Genomic DNA, 23123 nt, shown 5'->3' with positions numbered 1-23123 from the left:
ATTTTCCATGAACACAACCCCCTTACAATCTGATCATTACTTGTTCCATCCTTTAGAGAAGATTCATGGTAATCAGATCAAGTCTTTTCTAGTTCAAAGTGTTAATCTGTAAAGAATAATAAGATTCTCTTTGATTTCTTCTCTAGTCCAAAAAAAAAAAGAAATCATGGTTTTTCACCTGATGTTGCAGAAACTATAAGCCTAGCATTTAGGTATGTACCTACCATGATACCAAAGTTTTAAACTTGAGTCTCAGTCATGACTTTTCAGCTGGGTATTAATATTGTTTTGACAACTGTAAACCACATCACACGCATTTTTACTCCGCCAGCTGGCCAACTGGTCCGCAGCCGACCACGCATCCTGTCCAGCACCCTCAATGCCTCAACAGAACACTTTTGAACACTTTTAAATAATGAAACAAATACTTTTACATAGCCCTGGGTTTAAAACACACACCCACACACACTTGTCAGAATTGTGTTGTACTTCTTCTGAAACCTATTACACCGGTTACAGCAAAAGCATGTCTAGAATGATTCGCATCGGGCTTGCACGCCTTTTGTTTTCCTCTCATTGCGACAACAATCGCTTCCTCACACAGCGCCGCCGCGATCCTCAGACTTAAGTTGCAGCAAATGTCAGATCACTCCCTTGCGGAAAGACGTGAGAGCGGATTATCTCACAAGCTGTCACTTTGAGATGGATGCGGACGAGAATGAGAGCATTAGGTTGTGGAGTCAGACAGGACAGAAATATCACATCTGCGTCGTATAAACACAATCACCTGGCTTTTTACATCAGCGGTATGTGTTGTTTTTGAGTAAATATGTCTCCAAGTAGCATGTTGTTGGGTGAGCTGTTGCTCTCCCCTCGACATTCCCCCTCTCCCTCCATCTTGCTTCCATCTCCTCCCCGTTTGTGTTTGGTCTTCTTTGTTTGCATTTGTACTTTCTGCAGCAGTCACCTGTTTCTCTCCCTCCCTTCTAGCTCCCGGCCCCATATCCATCTACCAAACCTCAGTCCCGGCCTCCTCCCCTCCGCCTCTCTCCCAACATGAATTATTAAAGGCGCTCCATACGGGGAGTGCAGCGGCAGCCGCCTGAGCTGCAGGAGCCGGCGCAGTCGAAGGCGTCGGCTCCTGCAGCTCACAGTGTAAGGAAAGGAAATAAAAAGAGATGATGGGGAATAAATAACAGGAGAAAGGAGTAGATGAGAGAGGAAATGTAAATTTACCTTTGATAAAGAAAAAATACTCATCAAAGCCATACCTGGAGTGTATGTTTTTGATGAGTATTTTGATGAGTATGAGTATTGAGCTGTGCAAAACGCTTGGTGGGACCGAGCCCCGCCTTCGAGGACGAAGCTCCTCCCCACCTCAGAGCTGCAGTTTCTGAGCTTCACTCTTAAAGAGCAGCCCTCTGGTGTGAGCTCCTTCAGACTAGCCAGTAGCAATTAGCAAACACCTGGTGCTCATTATCCTCATTATTATCTATACGATAATCTATAAGATAATAATGGCGCTCATTATTATCGCATAGCTCATTATACGAGCTACTTCTTAGTGCGACGCTGACAAAAATGTTGCTAAAGGGTTAATAGAGAAGCGATGTTTCGATGACGTCTTGAGTTTCTTAGAGACAAAGCCCCAATTCCAAGGCGCTAAATTACGAAGTCAAAATTCCTTTAAGTCATATTTGATATATGCAGCATTTTATTACAACCAAAGGTAACATGGTTACATGATTGTGTTATAAAATGGCTAAAATGCAGCTGGAAAACATAGTTCTGCAATGAGAAGGAAATTTCATGAGGTCGTTCAAACACATCCCAATCTAATCTTGTAAGTTTTAACACACATTTTCTTAACAAAACCAAACGACCGCTCACTCACCACATAAACAACCACATGAGCCAGTATAACTAACTACAAGTACAAATCCACAAAGCTCCCTTTGACTTTCGTCGGTCAGCCCTCAGCGTCTCCCTCCGGAGAGCCAGATGTGATCTTACATTCACTTTGTCTACTTATCCTGGGTTTTGCACAACAAAGACGCCGGGAGTCGTCCCGCCTGTTGGACAGGGGAGCACGCGCAGCCCAATTAAGTGTCAGATTCTGGGTTGTTTCCAAGCAACCCACATTTAGCCACAACTGCTGAGAGGGAGGCCGGGCTTCAAAGCTTTTGAAGGATGTTTTCGGCGTTTGAATGGGAGCGTTCGGCGAACGCTTCCTGCGTGGGGAGAATGGGAGGAAGGCCATGAGAATGGGAGAGAGAGGATGTGATGAGAGGAGAAAGGCGCCACTTTGCGATATGATTCACTGACAACCTGCAATCAGATCTGTGCTTTCACAAAATAAACCTATCTGATGTGGAATCCTCGTTTTGGATGATCACAAGAAAATGTTGCCGGTTAGTGGTTGCTGACGAGAAACTCTTGGATTTTCTGCGAAATCTGGTCAATTAGGTAACAGAGAAATAGATTAAAGGTCAAATCTGATTTTTTTTATTTTTTTTTATTGACAAACTGAATGAACTCTTATGGCTTTTTATGATAAATCTTCAAATATGTAGCTTAGATACAATAATTCAGCCAGCTGAATATTTCTTGTTACAATATGTGCCATGGCTACAGTGAAAACGCTCCGAAACCTTTGGTGAAAATAAGCAATAGATTTGTGTACACATTTCTTACCTAATTATTTTAAAGTGAGTGGGACTCCTTTGTATAAACATGTGTAAGCCTAATTACATCTGAATTAACTCTTTCCCTTCTCTGTGGTCGTTTTGGTGCAACCTTATTGCAACGTGTGGTGTGTTTAAAGGAGCACTATTATGTAAATTGACTTCCTTTGAGGTTTACATCATGCTAATGTTATTCTCTCTTCAGAAAAAATACCTGGAGTGTCGCTTTGATTCTTTCATGCGTTTTTGAGAAATCCTTTAATCTCCCATGGCAACCGTTGAGCAAAATGCCATGGAGATGCATTTTCCACGTTTCCAAGCCGTTTCATCCATGACTCCCTCACCCGGCCCCTTCAGACTAGCCAGCAGCAATTAGCAAACACCTGGTGGAGCTGTGCATCTGCTGAGCTCGTTAAAGGAGCTACTTCTCAGTGCAACGCTGGTAAAAACGTCGCTAAAGGGTTAATAGAGGAGCCATGTTGTGATGTCAAATTTATTTTTTACCCATATTTGGTAAGTACAGCAATTTAATAATACCTGAAGGAAACCGTTAGGTTTATTCTTCAAATAAACTCTGAAAGAATCACAAGGACACAAAACGTGTCTTTCTGCAGAAAGGGGAGAAGCGTGTCAGACCTAGCAGCGTCAGACGAGCTAACTCCAACAGGCCAACTCCTACCGGGTTCAATATTTATTCACTTCTAAGCATAGGCGTGTCGTAATAATGATAATTCAACAGCAAAAACAAGTTCAGGAAAACGCATTCCATATATGGTAACTCTTTAAGAAAACTGTGTTTGACATTTACACAGGTGTCACCTCCTTTGTAGACAGCTGCGAAAGCATTTTGCACCTTCTCTGGAAACTTCTTTAACAGGAAATCACACTTTGCAGAAATATAAAAACAGCAGATACATCAGTAAATAAATGGTAAAAAGTATCTATTCTTTATCAGAAACATAATTACTGGATTGTGCTATTAAATAGCACTATGCGGCTGGAAAATACACAACACTGCCCCTTTAAAAGAACCCAACATGCATGTGGTCACCGTGACGATGGATGCCTCTCTGTAAAAACATACTACAGGACAGCTGGTACCTAAATCTGGCTCGTGATCAGAACACGTTTTATTTCTGTGGTCCGTTTCACAGTGAACAAATGGTCAGTTTTCACCAGACCCCATAAACAAAACCCAGAATTCAGGAGGTAACATTTCACTGACCGTTAAATGGTAAACAGACTGAATTTATACTCCACTTCTCAAGTCATCCTGACGACTCAATGCACTTTACGCCACAGACACATTCACTCCATCACACCCGCTGACACACACGCATTCATACACTGACACAAGTCGACAGGAAACTTGGGATTGAGTGCCTCAGTTGCCCAGAGTTACATCGACGTGCTGACTGGACTCAGTCTGTGATTGGCCAGTGGCTCATTTACACGTTTGGTTAAGCTGCAGGCCGCCTCAGAGTCGTCTTAAATAAAGCAGAGCAAAGTTTTGCAAGTAGCGCTAACAACTTTAGCGGCTAACAGCAACATTAGGTTTGGTGTGATCAAAGTATAAGTTTGTTTGGGAGGTAAAATATTTTAGCTCAATGACTGCTTGACGTGCACAAACTTTCACATATTTTTAAAATCTATGATAACACAAAAAAATGAATCTATGGAACCACTCTGCCCCAGTGACTCAGTAACCTGTTTTCATTTAGCAGAGCAAAAACGTGAGCATTAATACTGCATTACTTGGAATAGATTTACAAGGCGTGGTGTTTATTTAGAGCATTTTCTCAAATTAATTGTTCTCTTTGTGTCATTTACAATGTTTAAAAGATGTCTGCATATGTTACCCACTGCTTGTTCATGCAAGCTTGAGAAACATCAATGAAATCCACTGGGATCTACTGTAACACATAAAAAAAAACATGATGTGCAAAATCCAAACAATTTAATTAGCAACAGACTATTAAATATTATTTTCATCGGCAGAAAAAAAAACAAAAAAAAAAACGGTGAAGGTCGGGGGAAAAATTGCCTTAAAGTAGCAGCTGGAGATTCAACTGATGGTTTGCTAAAAAGGAGCTGTCATTTTCAAAAAAAAAAAAAAATGATGGAGCGAGACTGTGTTCGGGGTATGAATATTTGATGTAATCTGAGCTTCTTTGGAATATTAATTCAGTAGCCTGTGCGCGCGTTTCTGTTTGTGTGCGCCTGAAAATCCCTCACAGGTGAATTCAAGAGACTTCTCCTCCATTTTCATCCAGGTTTCAAGTGAGGCTTTTTGCATAATGAAGTTATTTGCATTTAGGAGATGGTGAGATAAAAAAAATAGATGAAAAGAGGAATTTGAAGCAACAGGAGAGTAACAGAATGGTGTCACATCTCAAAGAGCATTCAAGGTTTTGGGTTTTGAAATCCAGCCTGGTGTACTTCTGCAGGGAGTCTGCGTGTTCTTCAGGACATGCGTGGGTTCCCTCTGGCTTCTCCCCCAACGCTCAAAAATATGCATGTTAAGTTAATTTATCTTTCCATAGTGCGTCCAGATGCAAGTGTATTCATGTGTGATCATTTGTCCTGTGATGGACGGCCAACCTGTCCCAGACGTGTCCATCCGGAGCCACAGGAGACAAACACCAGTCTCCTGTGGCTCCGTAAGGAAAGTGAGACCAACATCTGGGATTACTTTTGGTTTTCTATCAAGTACTTAAAGAAGCAGCATTGTGTGTTTTCCAGCCACATAGTGCTATTTTGTAACGCAATCATGTAACTATGTCACCTTCAGTTGTTACAAAAATGCTGAACATGTCAAATATGACTTAAAAGAAATTTGACTTTATAATTTAACGCCTTGAAATTGGGTCTCTGCCTCTTTAAGAAACTCCTGCTCTTTCTGAAACTCCGCCTTCAGGAAGTCATCGCAACATGGCTCCTCTATTAACCCTTTAACAATGTTTTTAGCAGCGGATGCATAGTTTCACCAGGTGTTTGCTAATTGCTGCTGGCTAGTCTGAAGGAGCTGAGTGGGGGCAGCTACGAGGAGGAGGTGCCTCTCAGAGGCGGAGCTAGGTCCACCCAGGCGTTTTGCACAGCTGAATGGTTGCCATGGGAGATTAAAGGGTTTCTCAAACTTGCCTGAAAGAATCAAGGCAACGCTCCAAGTATATTTTTGATGATAAAATATCATTATAACATGATGTAAAACAAAAAAAGAATGAGATTTTCCACTATACTGCCCCTTTAATTATTTTTATGCAGTGCTCAAGCAGTTGGCAGTCAGGATCAGTTGTCCTTACAAACTGAATATGGCGTATGATTTGTATCTTCTAACTCGATAATGGGATAAATCTCATTTTTTCATTGAGATGCAGTTGTCACATCGGATGCTAACTTCAGTGTTGCGTTTTCCTCTTTAAAAAGCGGAACAGCCATTGAGGATTGTACCGCGTTAATCATGGTTCAACCTGTTTCCTGTCACAACATTGAGGGGGGAAAAAAGATGAGTACAACCTTTAGAAAGAACGAAGAGTAAAAGTAAAGCAGGATTTCATTTACCTATGCTTTTTAATGTGAACTTCTATGTTTTCTAGCTGAAAATGTGCCATTTAAACCAATATAGTACCCACAAAAGAGGCGTGATAGTACAATATTTAATATAAAACCCATGTATTTCATCTCAAAACGTGATGATTTGAGAAAATGAGAGGGCTAGTTAATACAGATTGATATCATGATACCTCATCCTGTACATGTTAGCTGACCTGCATTGTGTAACATGGGCGTTTGGCGGTGTTTTTTCTTGTGCTTTCTTTCCACCCAACTATGGGTCACGCCGACACAAGTCACCGCGACCTGCCGTTCTCCTCTCGACTGTTTGCTCTGCAGTGACCACACGATGACAAACAAACAATCGGCCTTCCTGCTGTGGCGCGGATCAAAGTGTAGCTCTGTCACACCGGGGGAATGAAGAGGAGAGGAGCAGGGGAGAGAGGTGGACCTGAAGGGAAAGAAATGTAAGTTATTCCTTTTTTTTTTTTTTAATTATTCCTCTCTGCGGCGTCTCACAGGGGATTCTGAAGGCTTGCCCAATAATGCTTTGATTTTCCTTGGGAACTTTTCTCTCTTTGATTGGATGTAAATGACCTTTTCCTTATGACTTATATGAATATGGATGAAAGTGTGGATGCAGAAAAAAAAAGGTCGCCGCGCCTGTCTGCTGTGCTTTAGATCTGTCCTCGGAGAACATATTGCAGGAGGACAAGGAATCGATAGGAAGGACAAAAATGTTACAATAGTCCACTTTATTATGTTGAGTAATCGTTGCAGACCTGACAGTAAAACTTTGAGATGCTGTTTGGAAGCTAGCAAACTTTTTTTTCTTACCTTAAATTTACCAAATAGCACAAAACAAATCCTTTTAATCAGATGACTAACATTATGTTGGCTTTGTACGTTTTTCTGTGGTGCGTGATTTAAATAATTATAGAATATAGTTAAATAATTACAGCAGTTTCTACTTATTAAGATAAATGTCAATGTCTGTCTTAAGAGGGATTAGTAGAAAGGTCCCTCAATGTCAAACCTCCCAGTTCTGGAATCTGAAGTTCCTCACCAACCCCAGCCTCAAAATCCAATATGGCCGCCTTCATACATATTGCTAAAGTGTTTCAAAGTACAAAATTCAGAGATGCTTGTTTTGCTAGTAGCAGTTAGCTTAGCCATTGAGGGCAAAGTCGAAGCAAATCTAATCGTCTCTGTGTTTGCCTGAAATCACAAACATCTCGTCTGCTCCTCAATTCCTTCAGGTCGCTGCATGATGCGTTGCTTCTTGAAATCTCTTAGCCTGTTTTATCTGGTCCAACGAGTTGAATTCAGCTGATTTTGTCGGCAGTAGTCAAGTCCTGGGCGTGGTTTGAAAAATGTTATCCCGGGAAAATGGGGAAGACATAATTTTATACGTAGAATTGGGGCGGCTCTGATAGCTTTTTGTTTCTTACTAAATGAAGTCGTCATTCAGAACCTACATTTTTGTATTTGCCCATACACATTTTTTCGATTATCTGAACTATTTAAATGCAACAAATAAGTAGAAACAGAAAAACTTTGTTTTGTTTTTTGTTTTGTTTTTACAAAACTGTACTTCCAACAGTTAAACTTTGGTACAAATCAAATTGAATCATGGTTTAAACTTAAATGAGATTCTTATCTTAACACTTTGACTGGCTTTTCATGAGGACTTCCTGGTCTTTCTTTTCTCTTCCTTGCTCTCAGCATGGTGCGTCTAAACCTGAGACAGTCCACTCGCTCCATCTACCTGGGCCTGGCTTGTGTGTCCCTAACTCTCCACCTTCTCCTGGCCTTGTTTTGCCTCTCCGTCCTCCAGTCCGCCTGCGTCCTTCCCACTTCCTCCTCGTCCTCCGTTCCAAGGATAGATCCAGTCTCACACGCCGCCTCCTCCTCCTCCTCTTCTTCTGCTGCCTCAAATAAACAAGCCAACAGTCGCCAACACGGTGATCGTCACAAGCCCAGCGTCGGTGGCACGTTTGAAAACGAAGGGAACGACTCGTTCAGCGAGGACCTGGAGAGGGCAAGGAAACTGATCGGAGTTGGGAAAGTGAGCCCAGCGGAGCGCGGTCGCGCCAAGCTGCAGGAGCTGTTCAAACATCCTTTATACAACCTGCCACGCCCGAAACTGCAGGAAGACGATTGGCTGCTGAGGCTGAAAACGGATGCAGAGGCAGAGGACATAGAAAAGGAAGAAAAAGCGAATCGAGACTCCGCCACTAGCGACAGCGACTGGTAGGGAAGATTAATCAGAAAAACACAAACCTGAAATCAGCAGCCTAAAAGGTCAAGCTTCTTCATACCGGGCCTTTTATTTCTGAGAGAATTAAATTAGAGATAAGTTCTTATAGGCCAATGAAAATCATGATTTATGGACAGAAAAATGTACTTCTTTAGTGTTTCTTAGGGAAAATGACCAACATGGCCATCATTGGCGCTCCTTAAAGTTATGACTTTTCCAAATGATTTAATAACCTCAAATTGGAACGATATTCTTAAAATGTAATCACAAGTTAAAATATATATTAATTATTATGAGTCTTTGTGCAAATTCTTACAACTTTAAGGTTTTTTTTGTTTTGTTTTTAATCTAATGAGTTTTGCTTTCTGTCACAAAATCCCACATCAAGTTCACACCCGAGCCTAACAGGTGATTTCCATTTTGTTGTAGGATTTTCAAAGTTTTTACCCAAATATCGGGTAGTGAAGTAATCTCGTAGGAAACTCCGATGTCAAATCTTTTTAAAGATTCCTTTCAGAAATGCAACAAACGTTGGTCTTGAAGTTGGAACCATTACAAGAAAAGTCTTCAGCTTAAGAGCAGCAGAGTGAAAATTTTAAATGCAACATGTAAAACAGTGGGAACTGCATTTATAAGCTACTTATTTGCACTCCAGTGGCACACGACGTCTATCCATGAACATGCATCTCTAGTAAATGAAGTAATGGACGTTTCATATTTTTGTTTTGTCAAATAAAAATCTTAAAAGTTTTAATTTTCATGGTCCAAATGAAATCCAGTTACTTTAGGAAATAAACTATCTAGCAAATAGAATTTAGGTTTGGAAAACAAGAGGGATTAGTTTTCACCCTCAAAAAAGTTGAAAACCAAACTTCATTGTCCTTGAACTTTACAATAATAGCGGTCATTGTGTTGATCTGTCACAAAGCCCACACTACAGTTTGTAGGTGCAATGAGAGAAAATGTAGCGTAGTCCATCAGCATAACCCAGGCTGGTGACAGAAAAGAACTACAGCTGTTGTGTCACCTAAAACCAGGCCGGGCGGCATGGGCGGGCACTGGGGGGCATGGGGGGGCTTTGGGAGGCATTGCCCGCCCACAGAGTCAGCCGTGCCCCCCCTGGACTGGAAGCTGTTTGCTGTTTTTACCTCAGAGTGGCCAACTCTGTTATTCCTATATTAATTTGATACAGAAGGACGTTCCACACTTCCCATATCTGCGCCTTCTGTCACTTTTTTCAGCAGTTAAAACTGTTTAATCCGTTGTTAACACGTTGTAACATGTTTTTCCGAGCCGCCGTTAAACGCAACATGAGCGCTAAGACGCTCGCGCTGGGTTTACACCTGCAGCGGAGACCTGCTGCTGCTGCGCAGAGCTGCTCAGGTGTGTCAGAATCATGGCAGCAAACCAGCAAAACGCAAAGAACTTGGCACAGTTTTCCCTCAAACTAACAGAGTGAGTTGAGTAAAACGGTTCAATACAGGTAATGTTAGCTGAATGATTAGCTAATACCAGTACAGCACCTTAGGCTTGTTAACAAGTAGCCTGCTGAAGGTTTTTATGTTCAAAGGTGGGTAGTACTTGTTATATTCACTTGAGTAACTTTTATTTATTTATTTATTTATTTATTAGACAAAAGGTGCTTATAAGAGTAGTGTTACTGCACTGTACCTTTTTCTTTTACTTGTGTAATATTGCTATTGCTATGTAGATTCATTCCCCCACCACCAAAAATAAAAAATAAGCCGATGTTAAACTGGTCTGGAGCCGGGGCTGCCTAAAAGGTTTTTTTTTGGGGTTTTTTTTTTTTTTTTTTACCAACAATTAAAACTATTACAGACATTTAAAAAGACAAGTCATTTGACAAACATTCATATAAGGTGTTAATGTAACCATATCTTTTATTAAGTTCCTTCCGCTGTTGTATTTTCGCCTGCTTTTCTTGACCAGCAAAGTGTTAAACGACTCTGTTACATGCTACTGTACGTACACTGGCACTTTATCTGCAGGCAAAGTGGCAGTGAAGAGGAAGGCTATGATAAAGTCACCTGGACCAGAGATGAGGAGACCCACCCTCCCTGGCTGAGGTTCCACCTGGGCATCTCTCGCTGGGAGCTGTACGACAGGAAAGACCTCAACCTGGCCCAGCTGACTCATTATCTGGCAACTCAGCGCATCCTGGGGGCCGGTGAGTAAACATGGCGACAGGTGAGAGAGAGGACAGCGAGCGGAAGTGACACACGAGGAGAAAACACTGTTGTTGCTTCAGGTTTAAGGACCATGTCCACACATTCACACATAACAACGCATAAGATAGAGGAAAATCAAATGGCAACGCTTGCCAGCGCAGTGGGACGTACCAGAACAAGCCCAGGAGGGTCTCAGAGAAGAAGAGGGTTAAAAAGCAAACAGAGAGGAGGCGAGTCGGGCGGTAATTGAGTTCCTGGAGGTCAGTGAAGACCCGACTGCAGCCTCTGAGAGAGACCGTGATGTATTATTAAACCCAAACAAGCAAACGGTGCAGAGAAAAACATCACTTCATCATCATAACTGCTTTTTGTTTGCTTGTTTGTTGTTGTACGGTTACGAAACCTATATTTTACGTCTTCAACACCACTGAAAGCACACACAGTAACAGAATCTTTCACAAATGCTTTCTGCATACAGAATACAACCTTAAAAAAGTCTCAGCGTTTAGCTCTGTTTGGTGCAGACAGTACATGTAGCTCTCATCAGAGTAAGCTAATGTAAGTTCAATACACAAAGTGACATATTTAGTTTGCATGTCTCTGCTGGAAAAGATAAGAAAAACGCCCCAAAAATGATTTTAAAAATAGATAAGTTGACATTGTAAAGAGGACTTTGTACCACTGAGGAGCAGCAGCTGCGTTTCCATTACAAATGTGTGCAAAGCTTTGTCAATATTCTGATAATATATAAAAAAGCCCACACAATTTCGCAATTGCGTTGTTTCCATTGAATGAGACGCTATTGAAATCACACGTGAATACGTTTGTTCGCGGGGCTTGTATAAAAAAAACGTGCGGCCATGTCACCCTCCTCCCGTTTCCGCTGGTCGTCTTCTTCGTCTTTTCCGCCAGTAGTAAACATCTGGTTGTTGATGACGACTTGTGTGACACGAAAACAAGCATTTCTAGTTTTGCAAAATGCACAAATATTGATACGTTCGAAAAACCACTTTGTTGTAGCGCAGACACATTTCAGCAACAACAAAAAAAGTGAGTTTTTTAAAATGGGCTTGTTTCCATTCAATGAATTTATTTTTACAGTTCCGATTTGCACAATTTGTACTTTCTTTTAGAAGCTCCTGATGTTGTCGCTCGTTCAAAATGGCTTAAATCAAGTAATGGGACAATTGTAACACATTTCCTTGATAGTGTCTGACTGAAGCTCTGATTCCAGAATCTGCTCCAAACACTTGAACAGGCTTTTTCTTCCACTTAACTTTACAACAATATGCCTGGTTACAGCTCCCTGTGAGCAACCGGTTTCCTTAGCGACGACATTTGGTGGCCTAACCGAGCTTAACCTGTGTCTGCTGAACAACTGTCAAGTCAGCAGTCTCGTTCATGACGTAACATTTCTGTACTTTTTTGTTTTGAAATTCTGTTTCAGTCTTATGCCATATCAGAATCTCAAGAATCTGAATTTGACATTTTTATATTAATCATAAAATCAACAAAAACAACAGTTTGAATGACATCACTCTGTGTTTAACGAAACCGTATCATGTCTGAGTTTCTGTTTTTCACTTCAACCGTTGAACTAAGTTCGCTTCTTATTTGACAAACGTATTCGATCCATAGTTTCTCATTTACAGTCTGCACCTCTCCGGGCGTCAGCATGCTGCAGGATAAATAATGTATTGAGATGTAATATTGTTATTGATTTTTCAGTGCAGATTAAGCTCAAATCTCTGTGAAGTTTTTTTTTTCCCTTCAGCGTGACAATCCGGTTTTCCATGTCTAACTTCTTTATCACCAAGGTATCTATTTAAATACATTTAAATGAGATTGTGTTTGTGCAACCTGATGAAACCAAACTGAGTTCATAAAAACTCAATTTATTCTGAAACCTGAGCATCCTGTTAGTAACTTGATTGCAAAAAGGTGACGCGTCTGAATTGTATTTATACCGATAAGGGGATTTTCTGAAGCTTGGAGGAAGCTGATTTGGTCGGTTGGGATTAAAACACCTAAAAATTAAAAAAAATAAGTGAAAAAAAGCAGAAGAAGAAATATTTAAAATGATTTTTAAATCCCTACAGAGAAAAAACAGCTTCATTGCAGCCATATTTTAAAGATTCCACATTAATAACATGCACTATTAAATCCTACTTTATGTATTAACTTATTAAATCAGTTTCATCAGTTTATCCAGGTCTGTCTGCAGTGTGTAAATAGATGGCTGAGCAGCAGCTCAGTTATGTAATATGCCACCATGTGGAGGAACAGACACATTGCGCCTCTCAGTTGCAATCCATGCTGTTCTTCCCTCAACAACACAAATCTCGACTTTAATGTGCGCAGCATGTACCTTACTAAGGCACGAAAGCAGAGAGGAAAGACAACACCCTCCGTATTTGATCATTTATACACCACTGTATCCGTTTGGTGCTTATTTTCAGTTCAAAAGAAAGGAGGCACCCAGCTGAAACTGCTCGTGTCGTTCCCAAACTACGGCCAGGCTCTGCTCAAACCCATGAGGTAAGACACAATGTTCCGACTGAAAACTCTGAGGCTCACACAGCCGGAGGTGGTTCATATTTTATTTAAAAAAAAAAAACACAACAAACCAACATACTTTTGTGTGTGTGTGTTTTTGTTGCCCACAGACAATCCAGGGATGCTGAGACGGATGTGAACCTGTTTTATTTCTCCGACTTTGAGCGACACAACGCGGAGATCGCCGCCTTCCATCTTGACAGGTGCGGATGATTAAGCCCGCTGTCGGTGTGCGAAAAGTTTTAGTTGGAGCCCTCACTGCATTTATTGACACCAAATGAAAACGAGCGTGCCTTTACTGTTCTACATGTGTATATATTTAAAATCTATGCGAGGAAATAATTGTTTGCTATTTAGTCACTCTCAAGCCAATCATTGCCAACTCTAAAATTTCCTGCTATACAAATGCAACTGAAGCACTCTATGAATTTGTGTACATATTTAGGAACTTTTAAATAGTAATACACAGCTTCCTGTTTCCCTGGGGATGAAAATGACGTGTCACAGTGGTCGGTTTCAAAATGGAAAAGGCTGAAGAACATGCAGTTTAGCACAAGTAAAGCAGAGTGATTGTTGGGCTATAAGAGTCAGAAAGTAGTTTACAACGGGTACTGTGACAAACAAGGCTTTATATCAGTGTCAGCTGACTGGTTAGCCTCTCTTTTGGAAAATGAGTTACATTACTTGAAGCCGATAAGCTGAATGAGCAAGAACGCGATGTATTTTTACAAGTCAGAACAGAGATCTGAAAGCTAACAGACCTGCGATCAAAGCAGAAGCCGATGAAATGATTGGAAGAAAGTAGGTTATGCAGCCTGTCAACAAACCCGCCACAGTAGGCTGTTGAGTGATAGCTCAATGCCACAGACTTTAGCTGTTGTAGTGTTATATATAACTCTGCTTAGGAAGAAAACATACACTATTTCTTTTTGTAAGGGATTTGTTTTACACTAGCATGTAATATTTTCCCTTCAACGTCACAGAGTGCTGGGCTTTAACAGAATCCCGCCGGTGGTCGGTCGACTCATCAACGTCACCACAGAGATCAGAGACGTTACCACTGACGAGAGGCTCTCCAGGACCTTCTTCACCTCCCCAGGTGTGTAAGGCAACGCACGCGCACACCTCCGGATCTACTGGAGCGACGATGTCTGATGTGTGCTGCTCCTTCATGGAGTCCCAGCCTGCTTTTTTCCTGACATTGCTGCGTCTTATCCACTCATTTCAGCCGGGAACGTGTGTTTCTACGGTCAGTGCGAGTACTACTGCTCAGCAGAGCACCCGGTATGCGGTCGGCCTCACGCGTTGGAGGTGTCCCTCGCTACCATGCTGCCCGACCTCAGCCTGGCTCCACGCAGGTCTTGGAGGTCACCGTGGAGACGGTCCTACAGCCGCACAAAGCTGGCACAGTAGGTAGCCTCTTATGAGCGCAGAGTAACATTCGCTTGCAAAAGTATTTGTTGCTCTTCAACTCTTCCACGTCTTGTCAAATTTTGACCCTAAACAGCAATGCAAAGTAGTGCCTAACTTAGGAAGTGGATGGCTTTCGAAACGTATCCCAACAAAAATCTTAGATGTATGGAGCCCATTTGTTTTTAGCGCTCCTGAGTCAATATTTTAGAACGAGGTTGGACTGTAATTCCAACTACGAATCTGCTGGGTTATGTCTCCGAAGAGACACAAGAAAAACATACACGTGCTTCTATTTCACCATTTTGCACTATTACAAGATAAACCCCTAATAAAATACATTGAGGCTTGTTGTTTGAATATGACAAAAGGTGCAAAAGTTCAAGGGGGATGAATATTTTTGTAAGGAATATCAGTCAGATACCCTGCTGCTGACACACCTCACTTCTTGGTTTACTTTGGCAGTTATATTGCAAATTCTCTTATACCCCATAATTATTTTAAAGTTGTTTTATTTTTTTGCATATGCAAATACACGCCGTTACTCATCGGAAAAGCAGTATGGCGGGAACATTACTGTTGCTACCCTGTCTCATCTGCACTGCGATCATCTAAAGTACCATGAGTTTACACTGACCTCCAGAGGTGGGAGAGAAAACTGCAAGGTGCAGTTGTGCATTTTTGTCCAGTCCTCTAGATGCACTATCATAATCACGCTATTAAGTTTTCAAAATGCCTTTTAGCAAGTTGTTCATTTGATTCAGTTGTGTTGGAGTAGATATGCATCTATTCACAGCAAGATGGTGGTTCTTATAAAAGATTTATGATTACAGTTTTCTGTTATTAACAGAATAGAATAGAATAGAAGTACTTTATTCATCCCAGCAGGGAAATTACTTCGCAGTTACAGCATAGAGACAAGACACAATAACAATTGTAACAAATAACAAATAAATAATTAAAACGAGGAAGGCATTCAAGAACATTAAAACCAATAGCTGAAGGACTGAAAATACACACAATGTTAAAATCTGTAACTTTATTTGTACAGAACAGTGTTGTTGCGCAACACCCCCCCCCCTCCTTTCTGTCTCTACTCTCTCACTCTCTACTTCCTCTTCTGAGAGGGGAGATGTGCTACCAGCTCTCCATCTAACGGGTTAATTGAGTTTCCTAAATCTGCCGGGATTTACCCTGTCCAGAACTGAAGTAAACTCTGTTTAAGCTGGTTTCGAGAAACGATTCACCTGATTTTTAACGGCCTACATCCAGGTGTCTCACCCTTCTTCCCTCTGTGAATTAGCCAGACTGAGCAGCCTACAGCCAACTAGTTTCACAGAGCACACCTGTTAACGGTCGCTCGTTCTCTTATTTTACAACTTGCATTTGTTATTGAACCAGGTAGGTTTTAGTGACTCGGGCGAGTCCCAAGGATGACGTTTTAAATTTGGGCTACCAGCAACTTAAAAACATTTTAAACTTTTTCCTCTCCAGAATCAAACATCACAGCTATTTTACAACCATCAAAGAACTTTAAGGTGACTCATTAACTGAATGTCCACAACATCTTTTAGATTTTCTTTATGCTAAATATTTTATTAGTAAGGCATTTTTGCAAGGGTCAGTACAGCTTAATTCAGTAGCAGAAATAATCAAATAAGTAAAATCAATCATCTAGTCTGTCTTTCCCTACTGCTGACTGAGAACTAAAAAAAAAGGGAACCTTTGAGAGAGACGGACGGAGTTTGACGTTTCGAACCCCAGACCTGGCCTGATGATGAAGAAGATGTTGCAGCAGGAGGAAGATGTTGATCAGCGAAGGCAGGGATCTCTGTAGGTCTGATGAGCTTCTTCTCCGCATGGATGGTGAGGTCACACAGGACTTGGTGCTGGCAGGAAGGAAGGCACCAGTTCTTCTTCTTTGTCTTTGCCTTTGTCTTCATCTTTGTCTTTGGGGTCTGAACCCAGCCGATGAGAGAAGTGCGATTTGAAGCCACAGGTTGTGGGGCTGACGGGTTGGTCCCCATGGCCGGACAGTCTTCGGCTCCGTGGCCCCGGCTCTTCTTCAGCTGCAGAGTTCTTTGTCCATCTCTTGGCTCGAAGCTGCCCGGAGGATCCAACAAAAAGTTCCTCTTTTGCACCCACCTTATATAGGGTTTATCCACCCTTTCGGTGCGTTTTCATTGGCTGTCTGCTTAGACAGATGATCTCATATCCATCACTGTCTTACAGACATTATGTCCTGATGTCTGTGCTAATATCTCAGAGTTGCTCAACCTCCTATGTCCATTGCCTGCACAACCTTTCACCTACTCTCTAAATAAGGCGTTGATCATCTCTGCTCTCCTGTTAGTTCCTTGCCTTTCACCTTTCACCTACTCTCTACCTCCAACATATCAGTGATGTTTAATTGCAGTTACACCTTTTACACCATTTCAAGTTCAATGTCAAAATCACATTTATATCACTTTTATTTTCTTTAGCTTCTCTGATTTTAGCATTCATTTATAATTTTATAACCATAACTTATATCACATTTATTTTCTTCAGCTTCTCTGATTTATCATTCATTTATGATTTTATAACCATAACTTATTAATTATACTTATTATAATCCTAATGTGAGTTATTACAGATGTTTTTCTGAAAAGAAACCAAGAATAATACATGATTCTAATTATTTGATGCCAAAGTTACAGTTACTTGTTTTTCTTGTAACTGTTCCCACAAATGTTCGTGTAAATATTATTACAAGTAAACCAATATTAATATAAGTATTTTACTTTGAATCTTATCAAATTACCAAAATGTTTAGATTTCATTCTTTAAACTTTCATGATTTAAAATAAGGAATAGTCTCAGCTATTTTTTATAAATCTGCAGGCTGGAACTTACTTCCTCTTTTTCCAGGAAACCTGCTTTTCCTGTTTAATGACTCTTTCTGACTGACTATGATTTCTTATGATTAGATAGAAAAAAGTAGAATTAAAGCAAAGTTTGCATGAGACAAAAACAACACACACAACCAGATTTATTTTATTGACACTTAAGTCTACTGTTGGGCCTAGATATCACTTGAGTGATTCATTTTAAAGATAACTTTATTTATTATTACTGTTAAACTAACTTTATTGACACTTAAGTCTACTGTTGGGCCTTGATGTCACTTGAGTGATTCATTTTAAAGATAACTTTATTTATTATTACTGTTAAACTAAAATCTCCAGCATGGGGAAGTGGGATGAGCTCGGATTTTCTTGACACCCCCTCCACGAGGTCAGACCTTTCACATGCTGGGAGTCCATCACCCTCCTGCAGTTCGCCGTCCTCATCCCCTGGAAAGAGAAGATGTTCGTCTGGGATGTGAAGATGCAGATTCTTCATCCTCAGTTGTCACAGAGGGCTCAGTGTAGTCATCAAAACTCCACTTCTCTTGACACCCCCTCCTTGGAGTTTTGATTTCCCCCATGAGGTGATGAATGTCGAAGAAAACTTGGATCGCTTTGATTCTTCTACAGGAACCTTCGCTGGATGAACTGTCAGTTCTTCAGGATGTGGGATGGTTCTTTAGGGAAGATGGGCTGAGACAGAAGGCCTCAAAAAAAAAAAACTCTGGCTGTTCAGCAGAGCAAAGCAAAAAGCATAAGCATCATGACGCTTTATCCGTAATCATGATCCTTTTCCATTTTAATCCATCAGGTTGTGACAGGAGTTCTTCTTTAGCATAATCCAATTTCTTCACGGCCCTCCCAGTCCAAAGCCTTGAAGTTGTTCTTTGAACGGCAACCTTCCCGTAATAGTGGCCAGTCTACTGTAGGATGGCATGGTGCTTGATTCTCTGGCCATCTTCTCGTAATGTTCTGGTTCGCTGTAGCTAAGAACTGGCTTGAGCACTGCTTCCTCATGGACCCCTTTCTTCATCAGTAGTACTGTGTTGAAGTTCAGTACTTGCTTTACAAAAACTCGGGCGTTGAATCTCAGCTTGATCACCGTAGTTGCAGGCCGATCTTGAGCTTTAATCCAAACTCTCTGCCCTGTTTTCAGTGACACTTTGAGCTGCAACTTCCCTTTTCCTCCTCTGAGCAAAAAGGAGAAGTGTCTTCGCCTCCCTGCTTTCTGTGACGTGAACGGAGTTCCTCTGCAGGGGAAGACCTGCTCTTCTAGCAGTTGTCACTGTGTCCATCAGCACCAAGAGGTACTTCTCACCTCTCTTTCCTGTTATCCCCATTGGCTCTGCTACGTCCATGCAGACTGAACCCCATGGGACTGTGCTCTTGATGAACAAACCTTCCATCCGCTGTCCTGGGTGCCCTGGGTAGCTGTGCAGAAAGTTGATGCAGTTCTGTTGAGGTCTCCTCCTTTTCCAAACGATCTGGACGGCCGGCTTCCTCCGGTTTCTTCCCCAGATTTTCCTCCTCGAAGTGATCATCCATCACTCCGTCTCTCTGTCGGTTCGAGTTGTCTATCCCCCAAAGCCTCTCTTTGCGCTCTTGAGCAGGGATGGGTCTAGACTATGTTGGCTACTAGCTTCACTGTCTGGATCCGGTCATTCTATCCTCAGTAGAAGCCTTCCCTCACCTGTACGCTATACAGTTACTGCGAGGGTTGTGACTGATGGCCTTATCAGTCACCACTAACTCTTTTCCCTAAGAGTTAGTAACCCAAGTGAGCTATTCAGAGTCTCACATCTGTTTTCACTGACTTGGTATCTTTGGGGCCCGCCTACTCAGTTGTGCGCCGCCCCACGTTGGGCGCCACTTGTTGTTGCGCAACACCCCCCCCCCTCCTTTCTGTCTCTACTCTCTCACTCTCTACTTCCTCTTCTGAGAGGGGAGATGTGCTACCAGCTCTCCATCTAACGGGTTAATTGAGTTTCCTAAATCTGCCGGGATTTACCCTGTCCAGAACTGAAGTAAACTCTGTTTAAGCTGGTTTCGAGAAACGATTCACCTGATTTTTAACGGCCTACATCCAGGTGTCTCACCCTTCTTCCCTCTGTGAATTAGCCAGACTGAGCAGCCTACAGCCAACTAGTTTCACAGAGCACACCTGTTAACGGTCGCTCGTTCTCTTATTTTACAACTTGCATTTGTTATTGAACCAGGTAGGTTTTAGTGACTCGGGCGAGTCCCAAGGATGACGTTTTAAATTTGGGCTACCAGCAACTTAAAAACATTTTAAACTTTTTCCTCTCCAGAATCAAACATCACAGCTATTTTACAACCATCAAAGAACTTTAAGGTGACTCATTAACTGAATGTCCACAACATCTTTTAGATTTTCTTTATGCTAAATATTTTATTAGTAAGGCATTTTTGCAAGGGTCAGTACAGCTTAATTCAGTAGCAGAAATAATCAAATAAGTAAAATCAATCATCTAGTCTGTCTTTCCCTACTGCTGACTGAGAACTAAAAAAAAAGGGAACCTTTGAGAGAGACGGACGGAGTTTGACGTTTCGAACCCCAGACCTGGCTTGATGATGAAGAAGGTGCTGCAGCAGGAGGAAGATGTTGATCAGCGAAGGCAGGGATCTCTGTAGGTCTGATGAGCTTCTTCTCCGCATGGATGGTGAGGTCACACAGGACTTGGTGCTGGCAGGAAGGAAGGCACCAGTTCTTCTTCTTTGTCTTTGCCTTTGTCTTCATCTTTGTCTTTGGGGTCTGAACCCAGCCGATGAGAGAAGTGCGATTTGAAGCCACAGGTTGTGGGGCTGACGGGTTGGTCCCCATGGCCGGACAGTCTTCGGCTCCGTGGCCCCGGCTCTTCTTCAGCTGCAGAGTTCTTTGTCCATCTCTTGGCTCGAAGCTGCCCGGAGGATCCAACAAAAAGTTCCTCTTTTGCACCCACCTTATATAGGGTTTATCCACCCTTTCGGTGCGTTTTCATTGGCTGTCTGCTTAGACAGATGATCTCATATCCATCACTGTCTTACAGACATTATGTCCTGATGTCTGTGCTAATATCTCAGAGTTGCTCAACCTCCTATGTCCATTGCCTGCACAACCTTTCACCTACTCTCTAAATAAGGCGTTGATCATCTCTGCTCTCCTGTTAGTTCCTTGCCTTTCACCTTTCACCTACTCTCTACCTCCAACATATCAGTGATGTTTAATTGCAGTTACACCTTTTACACCATTTCAAGTTCAATGTCAAAATCACATTTATATCACTTTTATTTTCTTTAGCTTCTCTGATTTTAGCATTCATTTATAATTTTATAACCATAACTTATATCACATTTATTTTCTTCAGCTTCTCTGATTTATCATTCATTTATGATTTTATAACCATAACTTATTAATTATACTTATTATAATCCTAATGTGAGTTATTACAGATGTTTTTCTGAAAAGAAACCAAGAATAATACATGATTCTAATTATTTGATGCCAAAGTTACAGTTACTTGTTTTTCTTGTAACTGTTCCCACAAATGTTCGTGTAAATATTATTACAAGTAAACCAATATTAATATAAGTATTTTACTTTGAATCTTATCAAATTACCAAAATGTTTAGATTTCATTCTTTAAACTTTCATGATTTAAAATAAGGAATAGTCTCAGCTATTTTTTATAAATCTGCAGGCTGGAACTTACTTCCTCTTTTTCCAGGAAACCTGCTTTTCCTGTTTAATGACTCTTTCTGACTGACTATGATTTCTTATGATTAGATAGAAAAAAGTAGAATTAAAGCAAAGTTTGCATGAGACAAAAACAACACACACAACCAGATTTATTTTATTGACACTTAAGTCTACTGTTGGGCCTAGATATCACTTGAGTGATTCATTTTAAAGATAACTTTATTTATTATTACTGTTAAACTAACTTTATTGACACTTAAGTCTACTGTTGGGCCTTGATGTCACTTGAGTGATTCATTTTAAAGATAACTTTATTTATTATTACTGTTAAACTAAAATCTCCAGCATGGGGAAGTGGGATGAGCTCGGATTTTCTTGACAACAGCAAATTGCAGTTGTTGCCAGTATTTATGGTTTTGTGTAAATTACACAAATGTGTTAATTGCTTTCTGTCCCCAGGTGGGAAAAGGACGCCGCTTACTGTGACACAGTGAAGAAGACGCCTCCTTACAACCGCGGCAGCAGATTGGTGGATCTCATCGACATGGCTGTGCTGGACTTCCTCATGAGTCAGTTCATGTTTTCAACGGCAAACATGGAAATCGCATCCAAACTACCAACAAAACTCCACAGGGAAAATAAAGCATCGCTACTGGTTATTTTGTTTGCTAGGCAACATGGACCGGCATCACTATGAGACGTTTGAGGAATTTGGCAACGAGACTTTCCTCCTTCACCTGGACCACGGCCGGGCGTGAGTATCGACTTTAAGATGATCGTCATCATTTGAAACGATCTCCACTCCACTATTGCTGCTTAATGGTTCATTTTATTTGCCATTAATTGATGTATCTGTGTTGCCTCTAAAAGCTGTTTTTAATAATTATTTAATAGATTCGGGCGACATTCTCAGGACGAGCCGTCTGTTTTAGCTCCTTTGGTGCAGTGTTGCAGGTAAATACAATTTAAAAAAAAAAAAAAAAGGAAAACTGAGGAACAAAATCTGCAGTGCTGTGAAATGTATTTGGAAAATATTAATCACAGGTTTCTTCCTTTTGTAACAGCTATATTATTCAAAATCACATCAAAAACTTTGAGTTGTCTGTGCTCGGCTACACTTGATTCAGTATCACCTGAATCAAGAATAAAAGAGTTACTTCACTAGAACCCGTCTGGCAGCAGGAAGTAGGGTAAAAGCGAACCAACGAGAAAGAAGCGGAGCTTTTCGGAAGGTGTGCGTAAAACGCAGCATTACGAAACGAAACTAATTGAAATCCTCTCTTTGTATTTAATCAAGTTAAATTTGATGTCAATGTTTGTCGTTCTGAAACGTCTAAGTGTGATAAAAACAGCAAAGACAACAGAAGTCTGTAAGGGAGCAAGTGCTTTTCACAACGCTCCATATTACTGAAAATCTCAGAACTTAAAGCCGATTTTTCTCCACCTTCCTCTCCTTTTCCGTAGAATCCGTCGCTCCACCCTCCTCCGCCTGAGGCTCTTGTCCCGTCCCGACTTTCGTCTGAGTGACGTCATGCGGGAGTCGTTGGCCCAGGATCCTCTCACAGCCGTGGCCCCCCTCCTCGCCGAGCCACACCTGTCTGCTTTGGATCGACGCCTAGCGACCGTTTTGGCGGCCGTTCAGACTTGCCAGGACGGGAACGAGGATGTCGTTTATAACGATTTGGATGAACACGACGATCAACAGCTCGGGGAAAATCCATGACAATAAATTATATATTTTCTATATTTAGCAGGTGTGTCCCATATTTTTCGCCCCTGTTTTGTAATTTAGCAGATAGTGTTTCAAATGCTTTGATGCTCTGATGACAGCATCCTTATGGGCCCAATTAGTCCTACCACTTGACTAAACTAAAGACATTCATTTAA

At 41.3% G+C, this 23123-nt stretch overlaps 1 protein-coding gene across 1 annotated transcript; it reads left to right on the top strand.

Moving 5' to 3' along the window:
- The first annotated feature begins 5902 nt into the window (after positions 1-5902).
- LOC102233152 (extracellular serine/threonine protein kinase FAM20C-like) lies at positions 5903-22986 on the top strand. Its single transcript, XM_014471405.2, has 11 exons — positions 5903-6703; positions 7962-8489; positions 10506-10684; positions 13145-13223; positions 13352-13444; positions 14225-14340; positions 14470-14650; positions 21696-21805; positions 21909-21990; positions 22131-22190; positions 22701-22986. Exons 1-11 carry the CDS (start codon positions 6654-6656, stop codon positions 22957-22959), a joined length of 1737 nt encoding a protein of 578 aa, XP_014326891.2. The 5' UTR covers positions 5903-6653; the 3' UTR covers positions 22960-22986.
- The last annotated feature ends 137 nt before the right edge of the window (positions 22987-23123 follow it).

Source organism: Xiphophorus maculatus, chromosome 16 (genome assembly GCF_002775205.1).
Source record: "Xiphophorus maculatus strain JP 163 A chromosome 16, X_maculatus-5.0-male, whole genome shotgun sequence".
In the NCBI taxonomy this organism is placed as follows: domain Eukaryota; kingdom Metazoa; phylum Chordata; class Actinopteri; order Cyprinodontiformes; family Poeciliidae; genus Xiphophorus; species Xiphophorus maculatus.
The sequence above is the reverse complement of the archived record's forward strand: the minus strand, read 5'-3'. Positions and strand labels throughout refer to the sequence as shown.

What these genes read in the sequence shown, in the direction of transcription:
- LOC102233152 (XM_014471405.2), top strand. Translation starts at nt 6,654, where the DNA reads ATGAAGAGGAGAGGAGCAGGGGAGAGAGGTGGACCTGAAGGGAAAGAA. An exon ending in GGACCTGAAGGGAAAGAAAT is followed by an intron (nt 6,704 to 7,961) that starts GTAAGTTATTCC and finishes CCTTGCTCTCAG; the next exon opens with CATGGTGCGTCTAAACCTGA. An exon ending in GCTCTGCTCAAACCCATGAG is followed by an intron (nt 13,224 to 13,351) that starts GTAAGACACAAT and finishes TGTTGCCCACAG; the next exon opens with ACAATCCAGGGATGCTGAGA.